Source organism: Etheostoma cragini, chromosome 13, assembly GCF_013103735.1.
Source record: "Etheostoma cragini isolate CJK2018 chromosome 13, CSU_Ecrag_1.0, whole genome shotgun sequence".
Lineage (NCBI taxonomy): Eukaryota > Metazoa > Chordata > Actinopteri > Perciformes > Percidae > Etheostoma > Etheostoma cragini.
In genome coordinates this window covers 1,458,479-1,477,897 of record NC_048419.1, presented here as the reverse complement: position 1 = coordinate 1,477,897, position 19,419 = coordinate 1,458,479, and the positions used below count along the sequence as shown (strand labels likewise).

The 19,419-nt window shown below is 40.8% G+C and overlaps 1 protein-coding gene across 19 annotated transcripts in view; it reads right to left on the bottom strand.

Moving 5' to 3' along the window:
- The window catches only part of LOC117955142 (RIMS-binding protein 2-like), a 60,635-nt gene extending 42,779 nt beyond the window's left edge, over positions 1-17,856 (bottom strand). For 17 of the 19 annotated variants that reach the window (XM_034889358.1, XM_034889364.1, XM_034889365.1 and 14 more), the window contains exons 1-2: positions 17,644-17,856; positions 15,641-16,814 (exon numbers count right to left, since the gene is read on the bottom strand). In XM_034889358.1, coding sequence (XP_034745249.1) covers positions 15,641-16,552 — 912 coding nt within the window. In that variant the 5' untranslated portion in view covers positions 16,553-16,814; positions 17,644-17,856. Of the gene's footprint in view, positions 1-10,611; positions 11,892-15,640; positions 16,920-17,643 lie in introns of those variants that run through there. The other 2 variants (XM_034889359.1, XM_034889373.1) reach the window with 2 other exon arrangements.
- Between the last annotated feature and the right edge of the window lie 1,563 nt (positions 17,857-19,419).

Below are 19,419 nucleotides of genomic sequence, written 5' to 3'. Positions count from 1 at the left end.
AACTGGAGCAATGCAGAGTCAATGTGAATCCGTGAATAAAGTTTTAAAGGTCAACCCAAACAACCTCACTTGAGTTAAGTACTAAAATAAAGGAGTAACATTAAAGAGAAACATCAAGAGGGATTTGTTTCTAATTATCCACTCACATTTATTTTACAGTATGTCTCATAACAAGCTGACACAGAGAAGACGGAGCTCTGTACAGAGAGAGCAGGCTGAATTGGCTCTCGGTTATCTGGGTCACTTGGTGTTTTATGTGCCTCTAAGGCCAAATTAAAATGGCTTTGGCTTTTCTGGAATTCATTTCCTTGCTTGGGCATCTCATTGCAAGCTCTAAAGCAGAAAAGCATCACAAACTCCACCAACACCATGGATAGATTAAGAAACAAATAGCACATATAAACCACTCCATTATAACAAATACATTGGCCCCTCTTGATGCATGACAAGTCTTATTTTAAGCTTATTTAAAACTGCTAACACACAGAATCTCAATGTGAGGTTAAAGGAACAACTCAGACAGGGTGAGATATAAACAGTGTTAGTGTTTCGTTAAACATTCGGATTGCATGATATAGAGTTGAACTGGTAAGGTAAGTTAGTAATCAGCTAAAGGCTACCACAGGCTCAGTAGATTAACAGCAAAGTAACTGAATTAATTTCTGAATACTGTAATGCAATCCCAACGTTAAAAAGGAAATAACTTCATGAGCCACAAAACATGGCAGCACATGACATGTCCCAGGTGTGTCCGGGTATGTTCATTTTTTTGTTGCTGTTGTGTTCTTTACAACTTGCAGTATGCTTATGAATTTGGTCGTGCTTTCTAACTTTGCTGAATTCTTTTTTTCATGGGTTGTCAAGTTGGGGAAGATGTTTTATTTGATTTGCTTGTGTTTTGTATAATTGCATGTGTTTTTGTTAAGTTGCATTGCATTGAGCTTTCAGGGCCATAGCACATTGTTGGGGTAATTGTTTCCTGACCAACAAGGAACTCTCTATCTCCACTCTGGTTTATGTGCGTTCCTGTATCACAAACGGTAAGCTATTAAAATGATTAACCGGAGGTTTCTTTCGGATAAATGAAAATGCATGTCAAATATTTTTGCAGTATTGATGAGTATATAGTTTTTTTGGCAGAAACAAACCCAGAAAAATGCAAAGTCAGGCAACGACAATAAATGTAAAAACGTAGAGGCTATGAGGAAAGGAGAAGAGAAGCATATGGGGAGCAACAACAAACAAAGACTTGAATAGATCAGTGAATGTTCGATTTATTCTTATATATTCATAAGGTCCCACAACTAGATTATCCTTTTGTCTGGAATCCAAGGCAAGCTTTTGTAAGGCGTATGTTAATGTCTACAGTCTGGTTTCACAGAAACGCCAACATCAGCATTATTAGCTGACAGCTAGAAACCCCCCACTATAAGCCTCTAAGGAGCCGGCAAGACAAAGACACAGACATGTACATAGGCACATTCAGACAAAAAGCTCATATTTTGACATTACTGACTCTTTGTTGAACATGGTATTAGACGTGGCAGTATTAATATCACAACTGCAACCCAAGCAACACATCAATATCCAAAAAAATGCTACAAATTAGGCTATACATTGATAATAAAAAATGAAAACATTTATTCACACTGGTTTAGTTGTTAGCCAGTGTTCTTCTGCTTTTCCCACAAAAACAACACAAAGCTTACTTTTGGCAAGGCCTGGTTGAAAAAAGGTAAACACACAACACAACTACTAGTTCTTCTTTCAGAGATGTATACAACATTTTTTTTATTTTTTTAAATGGTCTTCAGTTCCTGAAATATATCTACTTTTGATGGTTCATTTTTATAAAAAGCAGAGTGCACAACCTGCAAGTACTTGCTGCTGAGTTTCAATTGGCTGTGTCTCCAAGAGGATTGGCATGAAGGAGGCAGTCTGCTGAATCTGGAATTGGGCCTTAATCCAGACCTTGTCAGCTCCCAGCAATAATGGGAGGAGGAAGGCCTCCACCCACAGACCCAACCCTCAAACACCACATGGTCAGAGAATTGACTCCTGAACACTGTTATAGTTACCAGCAGAGGCCAGAAACAGAAATGTAACTCAGCGTAAATTCTGTCAGGAAGACCTAACTTTTAATCAGTGCACTCCTAAATCAATTCAGCGGTTATTATAATAAATGTACTTTTTTGCTGTATATAACTGTCGCCTATGTGCAACTAGTCTCTCCTGTATTAAATATAGCTCAGCTAAATTCTTTCAGGAAGACCTAATTTAATCTATGCTCTCTTCCTAAATGGAATCAGCTGTTGGAAGCGTTCACCTTACTGCTTAACCAATCTGAATCTGACACAAATTGCAAGGGCCAATCACAGAGTCACAACCCTGCTTTTAAAAATCTGTTTCTCCCTGTGCCATTCAGCTGTTGTTGCAGGCAAAGAGTGCAACCCTTCATCCCCCCCCCTTCCACCTCCAGTCCTCTACTCCAGCTGACCGGTTCGGAGCCTCCTTCGGTCTGGTCTCCGGTCTCTTTCGTCTCCACCACCGGTGTCTAGATTCTATGGTGGGGGGGTTATGATGGTTCTCTACCACTATACAGATATACAAAATATTCGTATAGCAATAGAGTCTAATCGCCACAGACTGTGTACATTTTATTGAACTGTACAATAAACCTCATTTGCATATCTGCAAACATGTCTCTCCTGATTGAAATACTATAACCAGTAAAGACAGGCTACGGCAGCCCGTCCACTGAAGTGGAAACTAATGGACTCCACAGTATCAGTGAAGCGTTACAATTTAGAGCCAAATCAATGTCGCTTTTTATCTCCGTCTCCTATACTACATCAGTGGTTTTTCTAATGAGGTTTCCTGAACTGCCTTGTTGTCAGACAGCCTCAAAAAGACATGAACAAAGAATGAATCGGTTTTCATATTCTGTAACAGAGAATACTTTAGAGTCTTTTATTATTTGACTCTATTACCACATACAGACTTTGTGGTTCAACATTCCACTGTTTTTGGATTTGCTAGAGCTGAAAAACTCGTTCAAGCCATTGTTGGTGGCAGCCAACAAACTGAAGCTGAAGCTCATTTGAGATCTGAGGCATTGTAAAAACTTTCTCAACATTAGGAAACTGGGAGGCTGCAGTGATCTCGAACACCGCGGAGGTATACGTTATCTCTTTTTTGTTTTTTTTCAAACTACATATGTAAAGAACCACAAAGCAGTTTGTGGTCCAAGGTATTTATTTTTTATTTTTTAATATAACCGCAGCTCTCTCCCTATACTCATTTATAAGTCATGAAGAAGCCCTCTTAAGTGTCCTCTCAAATCCCCTCCTGTATTTACCACGAATCTCCCCCCCCCCCCCCCGGGGTACCTGACGGTGACAGATTAGGTGGTCTCTCTTACTGCATTAGAGAACAAAGAACCAACATGAGACACCCTTTTACTCCCCCCAGGCATCCAGCAATCTACCTCTCCCACCTCATTCAGACGTCCTCTGGGGGAGGTTGTGCAAAAAATGAAATGCACTGTCTGGAAAAGCTTGTTAGTGCATTGTTCCCTACCATATGTTTAGAATATAAGATGTGCGTGCATTTTAGGGGTGGGGGAAAAAATGGATACAGCGTAGTATTGTGATATTTTCTGTGGTAATACTGTATCAATACACAGACGACAAGTATGGATCTTTTATTGTACATATGTTGATCAGTTTGTCTGCTTGACAACCCATTTTGCAGCAATGAAATTGAAGTGATATCAACAAACAGAGAAATGTTTCTTTTTAGATGTACCAGGTATTGACAAAGTTTCCTTTTGGGGACTTCATTTGAAACTGGGAAAAATATGAAATTTGCAATATATCCCATATTATTGCAATATGTGTAAAATCCCAATAATAATGTATCGTGGCATACTGTAAGTATTGTGATGATATCGTATCGGGAGGCGTATGGTGATTCCCACACCTAATACATTTCAGCAGAAAACCTTTATGTGATATAAACTATGATCTAGTGTCATGTCACGCTGTATTTTCATGGACTGTAGCAATGAGCTCATTCACCTGCTACGCCAGTCGGGATTTTACACTTAATCTAAATTACAAAATCAACATGGAAGCCATGGTAAACATGGGTTAGCATCCACAATGCATGATGGTCGTAACATTAATTATGACCAGCCTTCAGATCTTGTCTCCATTAGGCCTTGAAGCTTCTTTCTTACAAAGCCATAACAACACTGCCCTTCCGACTCGGTAATTAAAATCCATACTAGCATGGCTGCCTCATCATCTCACAGTCCACAAATAAAAATGTCAATCCCCCGATCCTCCGAGGGCAACAAGGTGTATGACACGCAGAGAGCATCTGGTTATCTTAAAAAGTGAAAAGATGAACAGAAGGAGGGGTCGCCTGATTATTCCATTTAGTGCAGTGTCAGCAGAAAATGGAGAGGGCAGACAGAATGAATTCCCCACAGGTTTAACCATGAGAGCTTCAAAAGAAAAGACCTTAATCTTGTCAAAGAAAACTGCATATGCATATGAGCCTCTCAACCCCTCGTTATTAGGGGTGTCACTGTTCTCCAGATCCTCGATTTGACTCCATTTTTGATTAAGGTCACAGTTTGATTCAATTCTCGATTTTAATTCTTTTTAAAGCACAGGTTACTATGCCATTTTTAAACAAGACTTTTATGCAATATAATAACTGACCTTTGTTCGCAATGTACCACACTACATTGTCAAATTTTAAATGTTTATTAACAACATATCTTCAGTCAAATGGAAACTTAAGTCAAATAATCTGCCATCTAGTTTCTCTTTTATAAATGCAGTCTTCTTCACAGAAGATAACATTAAAGATCACAAAAAAACAATCAAAACACAATAAAACAGCCATGTCCATAGTCTCCTTCGAACAATTAATTGTCTTAAACTATTTCCTAAGGTAGACAGAAAGAAATAGAAATATTTAGCCAAATAATCACAAATTCAATAAAGGACTTTATTTTACTTTATGATTATTACTTAGGTAGCATATCTTTGAAGTAAAAAAATAAATTCTACAAAGGGGGGGAGAGGGCCAGGCCAGCTCAGTGGCGTCTTTCTCATGTCGCATCCCGCTTATTCTCCTACCTACACCACCACGAAAGACGCCAGACAAAGTCACTAAGTTGGCAACACTGGCTTGTATGATCCGTTGTGTGTAGCTGGTCTTCTTCTGCTACTGTGCGTGTAGTACTCTAGCTCATCAGCGCATCCCAGGAGTGTTGGTCGAATCAAAAGGGAAATGGGCTTTGAGCAGGCTACACGTGTGTGCTTTCAACTTGTCAAGCTGACCGGACGTGACATGGGAGCGTAGCAGAATCATACGATTCCATTTTTTAAATTCGAAATTCGAGATTGTGACTAATTTTTGGTCAATTTGGATTTACAATCAAAATCGTGACACCCTTACTTGCCCTCACACTAGCAACAGTTTACTTGGTTGCCTAGCTCAATAGACACACTTAGAAATGGTTTCAGTGAATCTTCTATAACAATTAAAACAACATTGATCATCTTAATAGGGAAAATATACAATATTTAGCATTATTCATCCTCCTATCCACAACACTGCTTTGCTTATGCCCTTCAATGTAATATTAAATACTGACTTACGTATTGAATAGTGTTTTGTTGTATGTTGATTTATTTGTTATACTGTATTAAAAGAAATTGGTGTGTAGTGGATAGAAACTCATGTGACTGAGGCTAAACTGCCTTGTGAACTGAAGCTTTGATAGAAGTAATCAAAGTGAGTAAATGACAAATATGGGCTCACCATTCAGCCAGTTTCATTCCACAGATTGGGCTGACCTCCACAAACTACAATGCACTCAGCCAGAAGTGCATAACATTACTTGAAAAAATGCTTCCAACCAGCCCTGCAAGGACCTTGTCAGTGTCGCCATTCTTCTCTTACTCTGTCCCTGTCAACACTGCATTTTTCTCCAGACAGCATCTCGTCACCACAAGCTCACTGATAAAGAGCTGGTCAATTCCCCTGGATGTTTAGGAGTAGAGACAAATTCTTAGTGAACACGGGGAATTCCCGTTCCTCTATCACCAGTTCTGTGCCAACATGTCATTGAAATAGTGAGTTTGATGTAATAGCACTCTAAATGACTGAACACTATCATACCTGTGGTCAGTCATGAGGCAGATACTGTACATTTAACATATTTATAAAGTCATACATTCAGAGCCATTAATAAAACCCACATGCTGTCTTGGACAGGACAGCAGAGGCTCAAGACAGCCAGTTAGTCCGTGACAACAGTGCTGCACCATTCAAATGTCTCGACTCTATTACAAACCTTTACAAGGCACATTCAATCAGCGTACATCTGGTAGAGGCACTCCAGTTATGAATAGTCTAAGTGACCTTTCCTGACATTCAGTGGGTCAATTGAATGGGTCTCCCTTCCCTCCCTGCCCGTTGTGAGAGCCAACACAGGTAATCAGGGGTTTAGTCTCAATAGCGGTTTGGGAGCACGACGATGCAGAAATGTTACAGACAGCAGAGAGCACGCCAAATATTTAGCTGTCTGGATGTAAACATGGAGAGACAGGGGGGGGGGGGGGGGGGGGGGGGGGGGGGGGGGGGGGGGGGGTCTAAGCTAAACCTAAAGAGGCAAACATTGCAGGCTCAAAAACAGATGAAAAAGTAAGGGAGTACAGTACAGTAGAGCAAGGGGGAAGCGGAGGGGTCTTGAACCCGCCTGAAGGGGTTCAATTATTATCATCATCATTACTACAAGACTACTCATACAGAGGTAACCCGCTGGTAATGTCTGCGTCCTGGTTGGCATGGTAATTTTACTTTTTAAAGGGCCGCTGCACTGGTAAAGAGCATTTCCAATTCAAAAATCCTTGTTTAATGTGGCATATATTTTTAATCCTTTATTATAGGGTTGGGAGATACGATATATATTGTAAAACAATATAAAAATCATGTACACGTATATTGTTCTATATTGTTTCTGCCGGGATGTTGATGTGAAAAACCAGAGGCCGGTCTGTATTGCAGCAATATTTCCGTCATTTGGACCACACTTTACATCCTGATCCTTTCAACTTTGGTTTACTTTGCACCAATATTCTCAGTACTTTTCATTTGTCAAATATTTAACTTATTAATATATATATATAATATTTAATATATTAATATTTAAGAACTAGGTTTTACCATGTGTACCATTTAATTTAATTTATTAATTATTTAATTTAATTACCAGAAAACATGCTTTATCCTGATATTTATCATTATTGAGGTTTGAACTTACTTATACATGTATATCAGGATAGAAGATCTTGGCCATATCGCCAAGCCCTATTTCTTCACAGCAAGTCTGTGCATCAGTGATACTTGAAGTATATGTCTACTGATCAACAGGATATACTGTATTCTATATATCCCACGTACAACACAAAGTAATACCCCACAGTCCTGGCTGTGACAGTCTGACCCCTGTTCTGTAGAGAGAGTCTGCAGCCAGACACCAGACAGACAAAGATGTTTGGGCTGGGAGAGTGAGAGACCAATACTCTAGAGAGTCCCCTCTCACTGCCCTATCAATTATTCACAAGTCATTACATAGCTGGCCAATAAAACACACACACATACACACACACAGTACATGTCTGTCTAACACCGTGGATGCTATGCTCATCATCACATTCCTCATCAAAAGCAACTCAACAACTGGAAGACTGAAATAAATGCATTGTGTTTGAAATGTGGGATTCATTTCAGATGATTAATGGTAAAAGCAGGTCTTTTTATACAGACATTGTGCTCCACTTTCAGTTCTCCCATAGGTACAAACTAGGTCTGTGGTGACCAGTAGGGCTGACATCAAAGAAATGTAGCTGCATTTAGCAACGGAACAGTACTTAGGTGACTTTCATTAAGGCCTTTTTATAGAACTGCTATGAGTAGCGTAGACTAGAATAGGTCGCCAGGGTTTGTGCTGAGCACTAGTTATGTCATTATACCCACAGCAGCGTAAGTGACATGTTGACAAGGTAACAAAGCCTATATTTGCTGCCGGGAACACAGCTGACACTAGATTGAGTGACAAGTACTCTTACGTTTGCGTTATTTTTACAAGGCAGGAAATGCCCCGGCTAACTGGATTAACTGAGGTAAACGTGAAGAGAAGCACCCCAGATATAAACAAACAGAGCGGACACTAGAGCTGTGCAATATGGAGAAATTATCACAATATTTTTGACTAAATACCTTGATATCTATATTGTGCCGACATTGTAGGGTTGACTCTTTCACACAATATTTACACAAAACAATTTTTGATAAAATATTCATCAGTAAAATGGATATAATAACTAAGTAATAAAAGGGGCGGCAGTGGCTTAGGTGTGGTAAAGTCGGTGGTTCAATCCCTGATCTTGCAGTCCCATGTTGAAGTGTCCTTGGGCAACACACTGAACCCCAAATTGTCACCATGGAGGCCATTGGTGCATGAATGCATGAATGAAATACAGTCCATTTACATTTAATGGCAAATAAAAGAAAAGCTAGAACAGTCTGGCAACTTTAGAACATTACATCACTTCACTGAAATGTAGCCTTTAAAACCAGGAAAAGACACTGTGTCAATATCCAAAATTTAAGACAATATCTAGCGTCTTAAATTAGTATTTAGTCAGTATCTTACCCAACCCTAGCTGGACTGTTTTCCAAAGTGAAACAGCCTAACCTGGTATAAGGACTCCAGAATAACAGAGTAGGCAGCGGCTGGTGTTAGACTGTGTGGCAAAGGTACCAAGATTTCTAGCCACTAGTACACTTTAAAAAGACAACTTTTAAAGAGTGTGTCAGCCAGACGCTAGCTTCACAATCACAGGAAGGGATCACAGCTGAATACATGGTCAAACAGGACAAATAACTGTCTTCAGGAGAGTTATTGAGGAGAAACATTGTTTTAGTTGTACATCATCACTTTGTTGCCCCATTTGGAACTCAGAGAGGCTGCCATATGGTACCCAGACAGGTGTTAAGAGTAAGGATGACACGGGACCACACAGTCAACAAGCTCATTTGCCTTCAGAGGAGTCATGGTTACTTCTTCCATGCCACACACAGTCATCAATTATGGGTGGAACCGGAAAAGAAAACAAAAGGACGATCAAGGTAGCCCAACTGGAAATAATGACTTAATTATGAACAATAATCTAAGAGTGACAGGCCTCTGCCAACCACTACTGGTCTGAAATGGCCAAATAATCATTTATAATGCAGCATTGGATGCTTACTCTCAGTTTCTTTGGCCACAGATCATCTCCAATGTTCACACTTCATTAGGGGCTTTTACTACGCGGTGAATGTGGCGATTGGGTAATAAAGTGGCGGGGGTGGGGACGACGGCAGGCAATGTTGCACATATATTACAACCTTGGTTAAATGATGAAACTCTGCCTCCAACATAGACACATTCAAACAAGTGAACGAAAGGTAAAAAGGGCTGAGTAGCAGTATTAGTACAGGGACAATATGGCAGAATAATGCTGATTACTATTAAATGCCATTGCTTTTCAAGCAAGACTGACCACAAAATAATACTGAAATACCATGAAATGAAAGTGGAAAAACACACATAAGTATATTTATAGTGTATGTGAGGGGTGCCATTGAGTAGTTGCAAGTTGATTCAGCTGCCTTCATGTGTTGCTTTCCCGTCTAGGACGGAGACATTGTACTGCCTGTTTTACCCAACAAGGCACTATCTGCAACCTCTATACTGTCTCTACTCCCTGTCTTTAGACCACTTAAACCACACACATTTAAATCATCCAGATGTTACAATAATATACTGGACTTTATTTGTTACAGGTACATTAAAATATCTATTTTGTCAATGGGATGGAGTAGTATAAGTGCATTATTCTGATAGTTCCTTTCAGTGATGTTTCTCGGTATGCAAGCTACTGTGTGTGGGCAGTATCAGAGACACGGAAATCAGATGGGTTTACTACAGTGACTGGTTTACTATTGCTTTTCAATTGGCTACCCTTAAGTAGATCTTCTGTGCTAACAGGATATGCAGAGGTGTGAAATGAGGGACACTATCACAATAGGTCAGTATAACGCCTGCCTGCCAACCCTCTGTTTCTACGACAGCAGCAACATTACTGTCCCAGATTAAATGTTGAGACAATGTGCTGCACACACATTCAGTGTAACATCACTGTAATCTAACACAAATAATAATCCAACTAGATGTTCATAGATGTAATAGTGTAAAACATACTTTCGATATTTAAAATACCTCTGGTTCATATATTTCATAGAACCAGACAATATGGTATAGTCTGCGATGTGAAAAAAAAAATTGTTTGAGAAATAGGTTAAAAATCTACCATCCACCAAGTTTTTTTTTAAAGAAGACTGGTGATTCTATAAACACACCAGACTATCTCTGCTAATCTCTAATATTAGTGGGACACCTCTCACATGTCTCCAGGCCACAAACGCTTTTATGTCAACAATCAAGAATGGTACTGGAAGACTCAAAAGCTCCAAACTCACCTTGCGTACGCCTTCCACTTCAAAACCATTGAGGTTGGCATAAAGCGAGTGGTGCCTTTTCCCCAGCAATGATGTTGAAGTGATATTAGCCGTGGTTGGGACTGCCGTGTCCAAGAGCCCATGTTGCTTATTACTCTGCTCTTCTGAACCCCTCAACTCCTGCTGTTGTTGCCCAAGAGCTTCAGCCACCTCCCGGCTCTCCATCTCCGTGTGTGCCGGTGCAGGCTCTGGCTGCTCAGGCCGAGTGCACAAGTCATACATCACTCTCTGTCAGAGTCAAACAGCGCAGACGGGATCAATATGACTAAATGAGGTGCCCAGGCAGAACCGAGCCATCGCGGGCTTTTTATTTGCTGGAGAATTACACAGGTTAGCTGTGGCAGGTTGACGTCAAAATGATAAAGATGTCACTGTCTTCTCTTTCTCTAGCAGTTCACAAGCAGGAGTGGTTTTCTTTTCCACAGCTAAGGTGAAGTGTCAGAAACCAAGCAAAGAACTGTTATTGCCATGGTTGTCGGTAACTTATTACCAGGCCTCAAACTTGTCCATCCCTTTAAAGTGGGAGTTTAAAATCTGTTAGAGCAAGAGTCTGAGTGCCATATCCAAAACACATAAAAACAAATAAATCATGTGTTCTCAAGTACCTCCTCCTCCTCCTCCTCCTCCTCCTCCTCCTCCTCTTCCTCCTCTGCGCTGTGACGTTTTCCAAAATGAGGACAATCAGTTCCGAAGGGATCTTACATATTTTGGGCCTTGGCTAGCGAAGACAATTCAATGAATGTCATTGTCCTGGTAGCATTCTTCAGCATTCTGTGGTTAGTGTTTACCACAGTGTAGCAATCAGATTCAGAGTCCTGCTCAGTGCGTTGACAGCCTGTTTCTTCATGCCTTACCATTCTGTCATCTCACAGGGGTTTGTCAAAAGTACTTGTCCAGAAAAGGCAAAAAAAAACACCAGTCCACTTAACATACGTAACGCTGAAACAGCGCATGGAGGCCCAACTGAAGTAGCAAACAAGAAGAGACGTGCGATGCAGAAAACAGAAAAGAAAAATGATCTAACTAACAGGTCTCCACTCCAGTCCCTGTTCTCTCAGTAAGGCTGTGATGTGGGTGGTATGTTGATTCTTCTGCTGTGAGTCTGTCTTCATTGATGCTGCTGTGAAAAAAATCATGTCATCCAGATGCAATATGACCCGACAGGCTGGTTAATCCCATCTTGGTTACAGCGCAATAAAAGGTGAAGAAAGAGGACGAAGGGGGAAATGTGTCTGTGTAAGACGGCGAGTGTCGCTGAGAGGAGGGGGTAGGGAGGACTGCTTCCATCCTCCTATCACAAAAAAGCAGGCTTTGAGACGGGGCCCAATCATTACAGCGACTAGAGCTCGTTTCCATGGAGATGACGCTGGAATGATGTTGGCTGCCTCTTGAACAATCAATGGGCAGTACACACTGCAGGAGGCAGGCAGAGAAACAAGTGTGTCCAGTCCAGACTAATTCTAACGTTTTACTATAGTTGTGCCCTAAGGAAACAAATAAGATATCTTAAGGTAAAAATAGACATTTTCCCTTAATTGTTTTCAACTGACATTTTTCTGGTACGCTGTCAGTGCAGTCAACACTAAGATCCTTTACAATGGCTCACTCTGACCTCCCGTCTATAATCCCCATTTCATAATACTGATATGCAGTATTTCACTCAGTAACACAAGAAAAAAAGGCCAATTTTGAAAAAAGGTACAAAAAATTAAGAGCTTCAATCAGACAGAAATGAACTTCTTACTTTGCCCTTAGGTTGCATTTCACACCTTCAGTCTATTCCCTTTTTAATTATAGTGTGCTCACAAGACCATTGAGCAGCCTAAAGACTGAAACCAAACTGAACACTATTTCTATTCTGGTTGATACATGTACTCTGCTTGGGAGAGAGAGGTGCTGACAGCAAAACAACCAACAGAAAAAGAAATGGTAAGAGATTGTTGTTGTACACATGACCACTGCCACCAGAGGGTACTTACAGTACTAACAAGTATGTGATACACTGCTGATTTTGCAGGTTTTCCTATTTCCAAAGCATGTAGAGATCTGTAATTTTTTATCATAGGTACACTTCAACTGTGACAAGTATCCAGAAAATCACATTGTATGATTTTTAAATAATTATTTGCATTTTTTACATGACATAAGTATTTGATCATCTACCAGTAAGAATTCTGGCTCTTGCAGACTTGTTAATTTTTCTTTAAACTCATTACCTGTATTAACTGCACCTGTTTGAACTGGTTACCTGTATAAAGACACCTGTCCACACACTCAATCAAATAGACTCCAACCTCTCCACAATGGCCAAGACCAGAGTGCTGTGTAAGGACATCAGGGATTGTAGACCTGCACAAGGCTGGGATGGGCTACAGGACAACAGGCAAGCAGCTTGGTGAGAAGGCGCAATTACACGAAAATGGAAGAAGTTCTAGATGCTGGTCAATCTGCCTTGGTCTGGAACTCCATGCAAGATCTCACCTCGTGGGGATCAGCCCAGAACCACACGGCAGGACCTGGTCAATGACCTGAACAGTCTCAAAGAAAACCATTAGTAACACACTATGTCGTCATGGATTAAAATCCTGCAGCACACGCAAGGTCCCCCTGCTTAAGCAAGCGCATGTTCAGGCCTGTCTGAAGTCTGCCAATGACCATCTAGATGATCCAAAGGAGGAATGGAAGAAGGTCATGTGGTCTGATGAGACAAAAAACTCCACACACTGTTTGGAGGAAGAAGAAGGATGAGTACAACCCCAAGAACACCATCCCAACTGTGAAGCATGGAGGTGGAAACATCATTCTTTGGGGATGCTTTTCTGCAAAGGGGACAGGACAACTGCACCGTATTGGGGGGAGGATGGATGGGGCCATGTATCGCGAGATCTTGGTCAACAACCTCCTTCCCTCAGTAAGAGCATCGAAGACGGGACGTGGCTGGGTCTTCCAGCACGACAACAACCCGAAACACACAGCCAGGGCAACTAAGGAGTGACCCCTAAGAAGCATCTTAAGGTCCTGGATTGGCCTAGCCCGACTCTGGACAAATAAACAAAGGTTTCTGTACCAAATATTAAGTTCTGCTTTTCTGATGTATCAAATACTTATGTCATCCGATAAAATGTAAATTGATTATTTAAAAATCATTCAATGTGATTTTCTAGATTTTTGTTTTGGATTCCGTCTCACAGTTGAAGTGTACCTATGATATAATTTATAGATCTCTACATGCTTTGGAAGTAGGAAAACCTGCAAAATCAGCAGTGTATAAGATACTTGTTCTCCCCACTGTATCACACGTTGTACAGCAGAAAATACAGTAAATATCTCACTGAGCATAAAACAATGAAAGAAATCTAGTCAGCAAAACCTACTGCATGTCAAGATGCATATGCTTTGCACAGAAATGACCTTGACCTAATAGCAGGACCATGCGAGAAATATGAGGATTGGCGTGTGGGCATTGCTCTTTAGACACAGTCGAGGCTTTGATAAATTATTCAATTTACTCTCTATGACAACTTCACTCCAAAATTTAAGAGATAGAAACACACTGACCCACTTCTGCCTGCCAACAAGAGGCATAAACAGATCCACCCACACATGATTTACCCTCCTCTCTGCTAACGTCTTGCACAATTCTTCTTCTCTGACAACCATAGCACTGGCAATATCAAACCATAACTCTCACCAAAATGCAAACTCGGTTCTTTTTCTTGATGTACCCGAGTCAAACTTTCGTTTAAAAGCATAATGAGCACGGAAGCACCACTTTTAAGATTCACCATATTCTCGTTTTCTGTCAAATGGCCTTTTAAATGGGAGAGCTAGGGGCGCTACTATGATAGCATCAACATCACTATTTCATAGAGTTTACTAAAAAGAGGTTTTAACAACTCACTGCAGCTGTTGGATTTTACGCTCGTCGCCATCTTGGCTTTTTAGTAAACTCTGTGTTCACAAACTATGTTCTCAATGCTGGGTTCATGTGTAGAGTCCCTGGTGACCTCTATAAAAAATAAAAATATAAAGTCCCTGGTGATACTTGGAGCAAAGTCTCCTGTTGTGTCAAGCCTTCTTAGTGATTTAAAAATTGGCGAGAGTTACTCTTTAACATTTTACACCATAGCACACCAGTCACACTAAATGTTTTCAATTTATCCTCCATCACGATGGCAACTCAAACGCCTGTAACATTAGCTGGGTTTTGGTTCTAATTTGTTGTACTAGAGTGAAGTCTACTTGCTACAAAAAAATAAATAAACCTCCATTAAATGTTTCCCTTTGGTGTTTAGTTCTCCATCTTACTTCTGCTGGTTATGCACCACTGCTGCCATGACAACATTGGTACCCGAGGATAAGACCAAACACTAAGCTTAGTTCAAATATGAGAGAATTATTTGACGGTACACACTGTCTTCACTTGATTGAAGCTACTTGATATGCAAAAACTACTAAGAAAGAAGACAGAGAGTTGGCTAGGACAGCCTAATTAGTTTCCCCCTCACTTGTTATGTATAAAATGGGCACTGAGTGGTCATCCCAACGCCTGGTCCAGGCTTTCAGCCCATTGGTATAAAGATCTATGGAATAAAAAGTAGTCATTGATTTGCAACAACTGTGGTTTCCATATGCATGTGATGCAGCCTGTGCTGTGTGTGCTACATCAAACTAATATGTTTTGATTTGCTCTGATTGGACGGCCATTGTTAGTTAGCATTCAGCGTGTGTGATGTTACCTTCCTGTAACAATCAAAATTATTTTGTCGCAAATCCTTTAGGGCTTCAGAATCGATTTCAGTAAAAGCAATGCCACCAAAGAAACAGTTAAGAAATGAAAAATTAAACTTCCATATTCCAAGTCTGCCACCAACATACTGTGCATACTGATGCAGTTTCAGAGTTAAAGTTTTTAAAGAAGATGCTAGCAATACCTAACATACTTAATTTTGGAACCATGTGTAGAATTTCAAAATTTAAAGTAGCTTACCTCCATGTTTCTGTCTATGCATTTGGAGGACGATGACTTGTCTGACCCAAAGGAATCAGCACAGTAGGAGGGCTGGTTGTCCCAGCCCGCATGGGGGGCGTTGCGAGGGTGACAAATATTCAGAGAGCCTCTCCAACAGGTGTCCCCGACTGCAGCGGAGGTGCAGAGCTCAGCTGCGCAGACGGCCCTCCCTGAAGGCTGCTCTCTTCGATCTGGTTTGGTTTTCTTAGGTGAGTGGGAGGCAGTTTGGGATCTCTGTGGTAATGCCGCGGAGCAGGTTAGAAGGGGCTTTTTCAGACAGGACTTACTGCCGTCTTCATGACTTGGCTTTCTTTGCACACTGTTAAAAATGAAGCTGGGGTGTCCTGCCCGCTGCCTCCCCTGCAACAGTCTTCCATGGGCCCCTAGCAGGTGGCAGAGGAAGATGGCTTTTTCTAGCTCAAATTCCTGCCTGTGATGCAATTTATAGACTGCCTGCTCACCATTTATCTTCTCATACAGCGTCAGCAGCAACTGCTCCAGCTTTGTGTATGTTTCTCTACAGCACAGACCAAAAGCCTCTTTATCTGTGGACTCAACTTTACTGTATCGTCCACTGTCTTTAACATTCACCTCCTTGGTCAGCAGATGCTGGTATCTATTAGAGCGCCTGTCCTTTTGGGACCCTCGCCTGGCCGCCAGCTCCTTCACAGCCCTCTGCTGTTCCCTCTCCGCTTCTTCCCGCAGGTGCCTCAGCTCCACAGAGAGGTGTCCAAGGGCCTGCAGTGTTCGCTTCTTCTCTGCTTCCCAATCAGCACGCAGCCTCTCAAGCTCCTGTCCATAGTCCTTCTGGCCCTGGCATGGTTTCTTGGATGACAGTGCCAGAGGGTTATCCCTGTCTTCCCTCATTATGCCACTTTCACAGCACAACATGCAAGGAACACCGAGATGTATTCATTTCTAAAGACGGGCCATGCATCAGAAGTAAGAGGAAGTGCAGGTGGGTAATGGGGGGAGGTTATCGCACAATCAGCATACAGTTATCACACCAGGTCACTGGAAAGATGACAGTGGAGGGTGTCAGAGAATTGGAGAAATGGTCAGGTATTTCAAATGTTTTAGATGAATGTAGAAACAGGAAATGAAACGTTTCCAGCATGGTGAAAGAAGGTGATGATTTCACTTATGGTTCTCTCTGTTAGATGGAGGATTAGGGAAAAAAAGAGATTTAGAGAAGCATTAGGAAAGCATGCACAATTAATACACCAATGAAAACTTTTTTTTGACATTTGTTTGTTATTTAGAGAGATGGTAACTCTCTTTATGCAATGAGCTCCAAAGAAAACTGTTGCAGTAGCTGCTATGTGAAGTCCAACCAGGGGGCAAAGGGAAAAAATGCCCCAATAAGTCTCAGAATCCCCCTAAAAACTAATAACTACATAACTATCTTTCTTTAATTTCCAACAATGAGTCCAACCATTACATTATTTAAGTTTGTGTAGATGCACAAAATGGTTCATTTTCTGACCTGACATGTTAATGTGTTCAATCTAAACATTGCATATTGAACAGATATAATGCAGATGGATGACATGACAACCTATAAACCGATGAAAACAGCCCGAGTTGAGATTAATGGAGCTAGCTAATGCTTCCCTACCAGTCACCTGAGCATGCAACAAGTGACCTGGTGAACCTCCAATAAAAAGCATCGTTAACTATCATTACTATAGCCAATTTTACCCATGACTAGCCATGATTAACTTAGCGGTGCCCAGGATTCGGTTTCATGTTACACGGGATGGGGACTTCAAGCAATGGCTAATTAACTAGCATAATTTAGCTATTATATGTTCAAGGTGATGCTAATGTAGTTGACGCTTATGACGTCTGTATACTAGAGCTGGACTAGTCCTGACCTTTAACTGTCTATGGTCCGGACAACGCTAACGTCCCGTCCTGTTAGCCGGGGTTAGCTTCCCGTTACCGTTATGTTTTCTAGCTACAGCTCGTGTCAAACTCACCTCTCAGCGGACTCAACTCTTATATTTAACTTTTCACTCATCAACGGAGTAATACTCCTCCAACCACGCTACTTTCTGCATTTAAATTAGCTGTCTGACAACACTGAGACTTTTACGTTAGTTGTTAAAGGTCAGCTCAGCCATGCAAGAACAGGTTTGTTGTTTATCTGTGGCGCTCGTGTCACAGTCTGTCTAACAGCGGCCCGTCCCGAACCAGTGACGCCTTCAGGTGCTCCTTCATCTGCCTGGTCTCCACACTAACCCTTCTGTTGTCTTCCCGTCCACTATATGCACATTTGGGTTTTTCTGAGTCAACATTTGGAAATTGTTGTCGCTTTCATCCAAGTATTTTTTGTCAGTTTTTTTCCTATATTTTTATAATTTTTTCCTGCGCCTTTTGACATTTTCCCTGCGTTTGTTATGCTTTTCCAAACATTTTGGTCACTTTTTTCCAACATTCTTTTATCTTGTTTTTTCTTCAAATGTTATTAAATTAAATAAAACTCCCAAATGTAATGAAAATAGTGACGTGATCGTTTATTTTACTTGAAGTTGTGTTGTAGAAAACCATCCATGTGTTGCTTTTTGTTGTTGAAAATGTGGTCGAAAAAACCCTATTTTTTTGAAAATGGGTCACGTTTGACCCGAGGACAACAGGAGGGTTAACACCCCGCTGGAATCACTATACGACTTCCGTACTACGTTAGGAATACAAGAAAGTCATGGAAATAGATTAGCTTTTTTCGGCATAACGAAAAAAGGAATGTGTCGGGCATGTAGTCAAAGTTTTCAGTAAGGCGTCTATCAAGTTATATTCTGTGCTGCTTTACCAGTCCCTCTAATTGGCCTTTCCTCTACTCCTGGAAAATAGCTCTGGATATGCGAAACAAGTTGACCAAGAAATTTCCGCCTTTAGTGATTGCATTGGCAGATTTTTTTATTCGTTTGTGTGCGTTTTTACAAAAATTTCAGTATAGCCGACTGTCCCTGAAGGCACCATGATCATTTCGTCTCATGAACTTGTTTGAGTCGGATGACCACTAGTGGCTGTAAGATGCTAGTGAAAAGTTGTTAAGGTTTGTAAATGAACCTGGATCAATGAATTGGTTCATTATTTGAGCTTTTTATTTGAATACAAGGTTCTAATGCTCCTATTGCTCCGGACCACTGAGGGATGGTCAAGTAGACAGCAAGCCAGCCATCCATAATCTGCATTTTTGGGGATGTTATAGATGGATGCAAGTGTTTTGACTGAAGAATCCGATCTTCTGAAACATGTATACAGTGATTATGTCCTCTGGAAGAATTTAATTTATTGACACTGGTATCTTCTGGAAGAAAAACACAATTTCTGTCAATTAACCTTTTGGCTTCTCTTAGTTGTTTAGGCTAAAGTTAATTTAAAAGAGGAATAAAAAAACATCTTTTGAAAATTGAAATTAGGAAAATCCAAACTTTTAAGGACACCAGTTTTCTTAACGAATGAATAATGTATTGTAAATAAATAAATGTTCTTCCTTAAAATACAGGGCGCATAAGTATACACCCCCTGTGTTAAATTCCCATAGAGGCAGGCACATTTTTATTTTTGAAAGCCAGTTATTTCATGGATCAGGATACTATGCATCCTGATAAAGTTCCCTTAAAGGGGTGTATACTCCTGCCCCCTGTATTTTAACATAGGGGGGTGTATACTCCTGCCCCCTGTATTTTAACATAGGGGGTGTATACTTATGCCCCTGTATTTTAACATAGGGGGTGTTTACTTATGCCCCT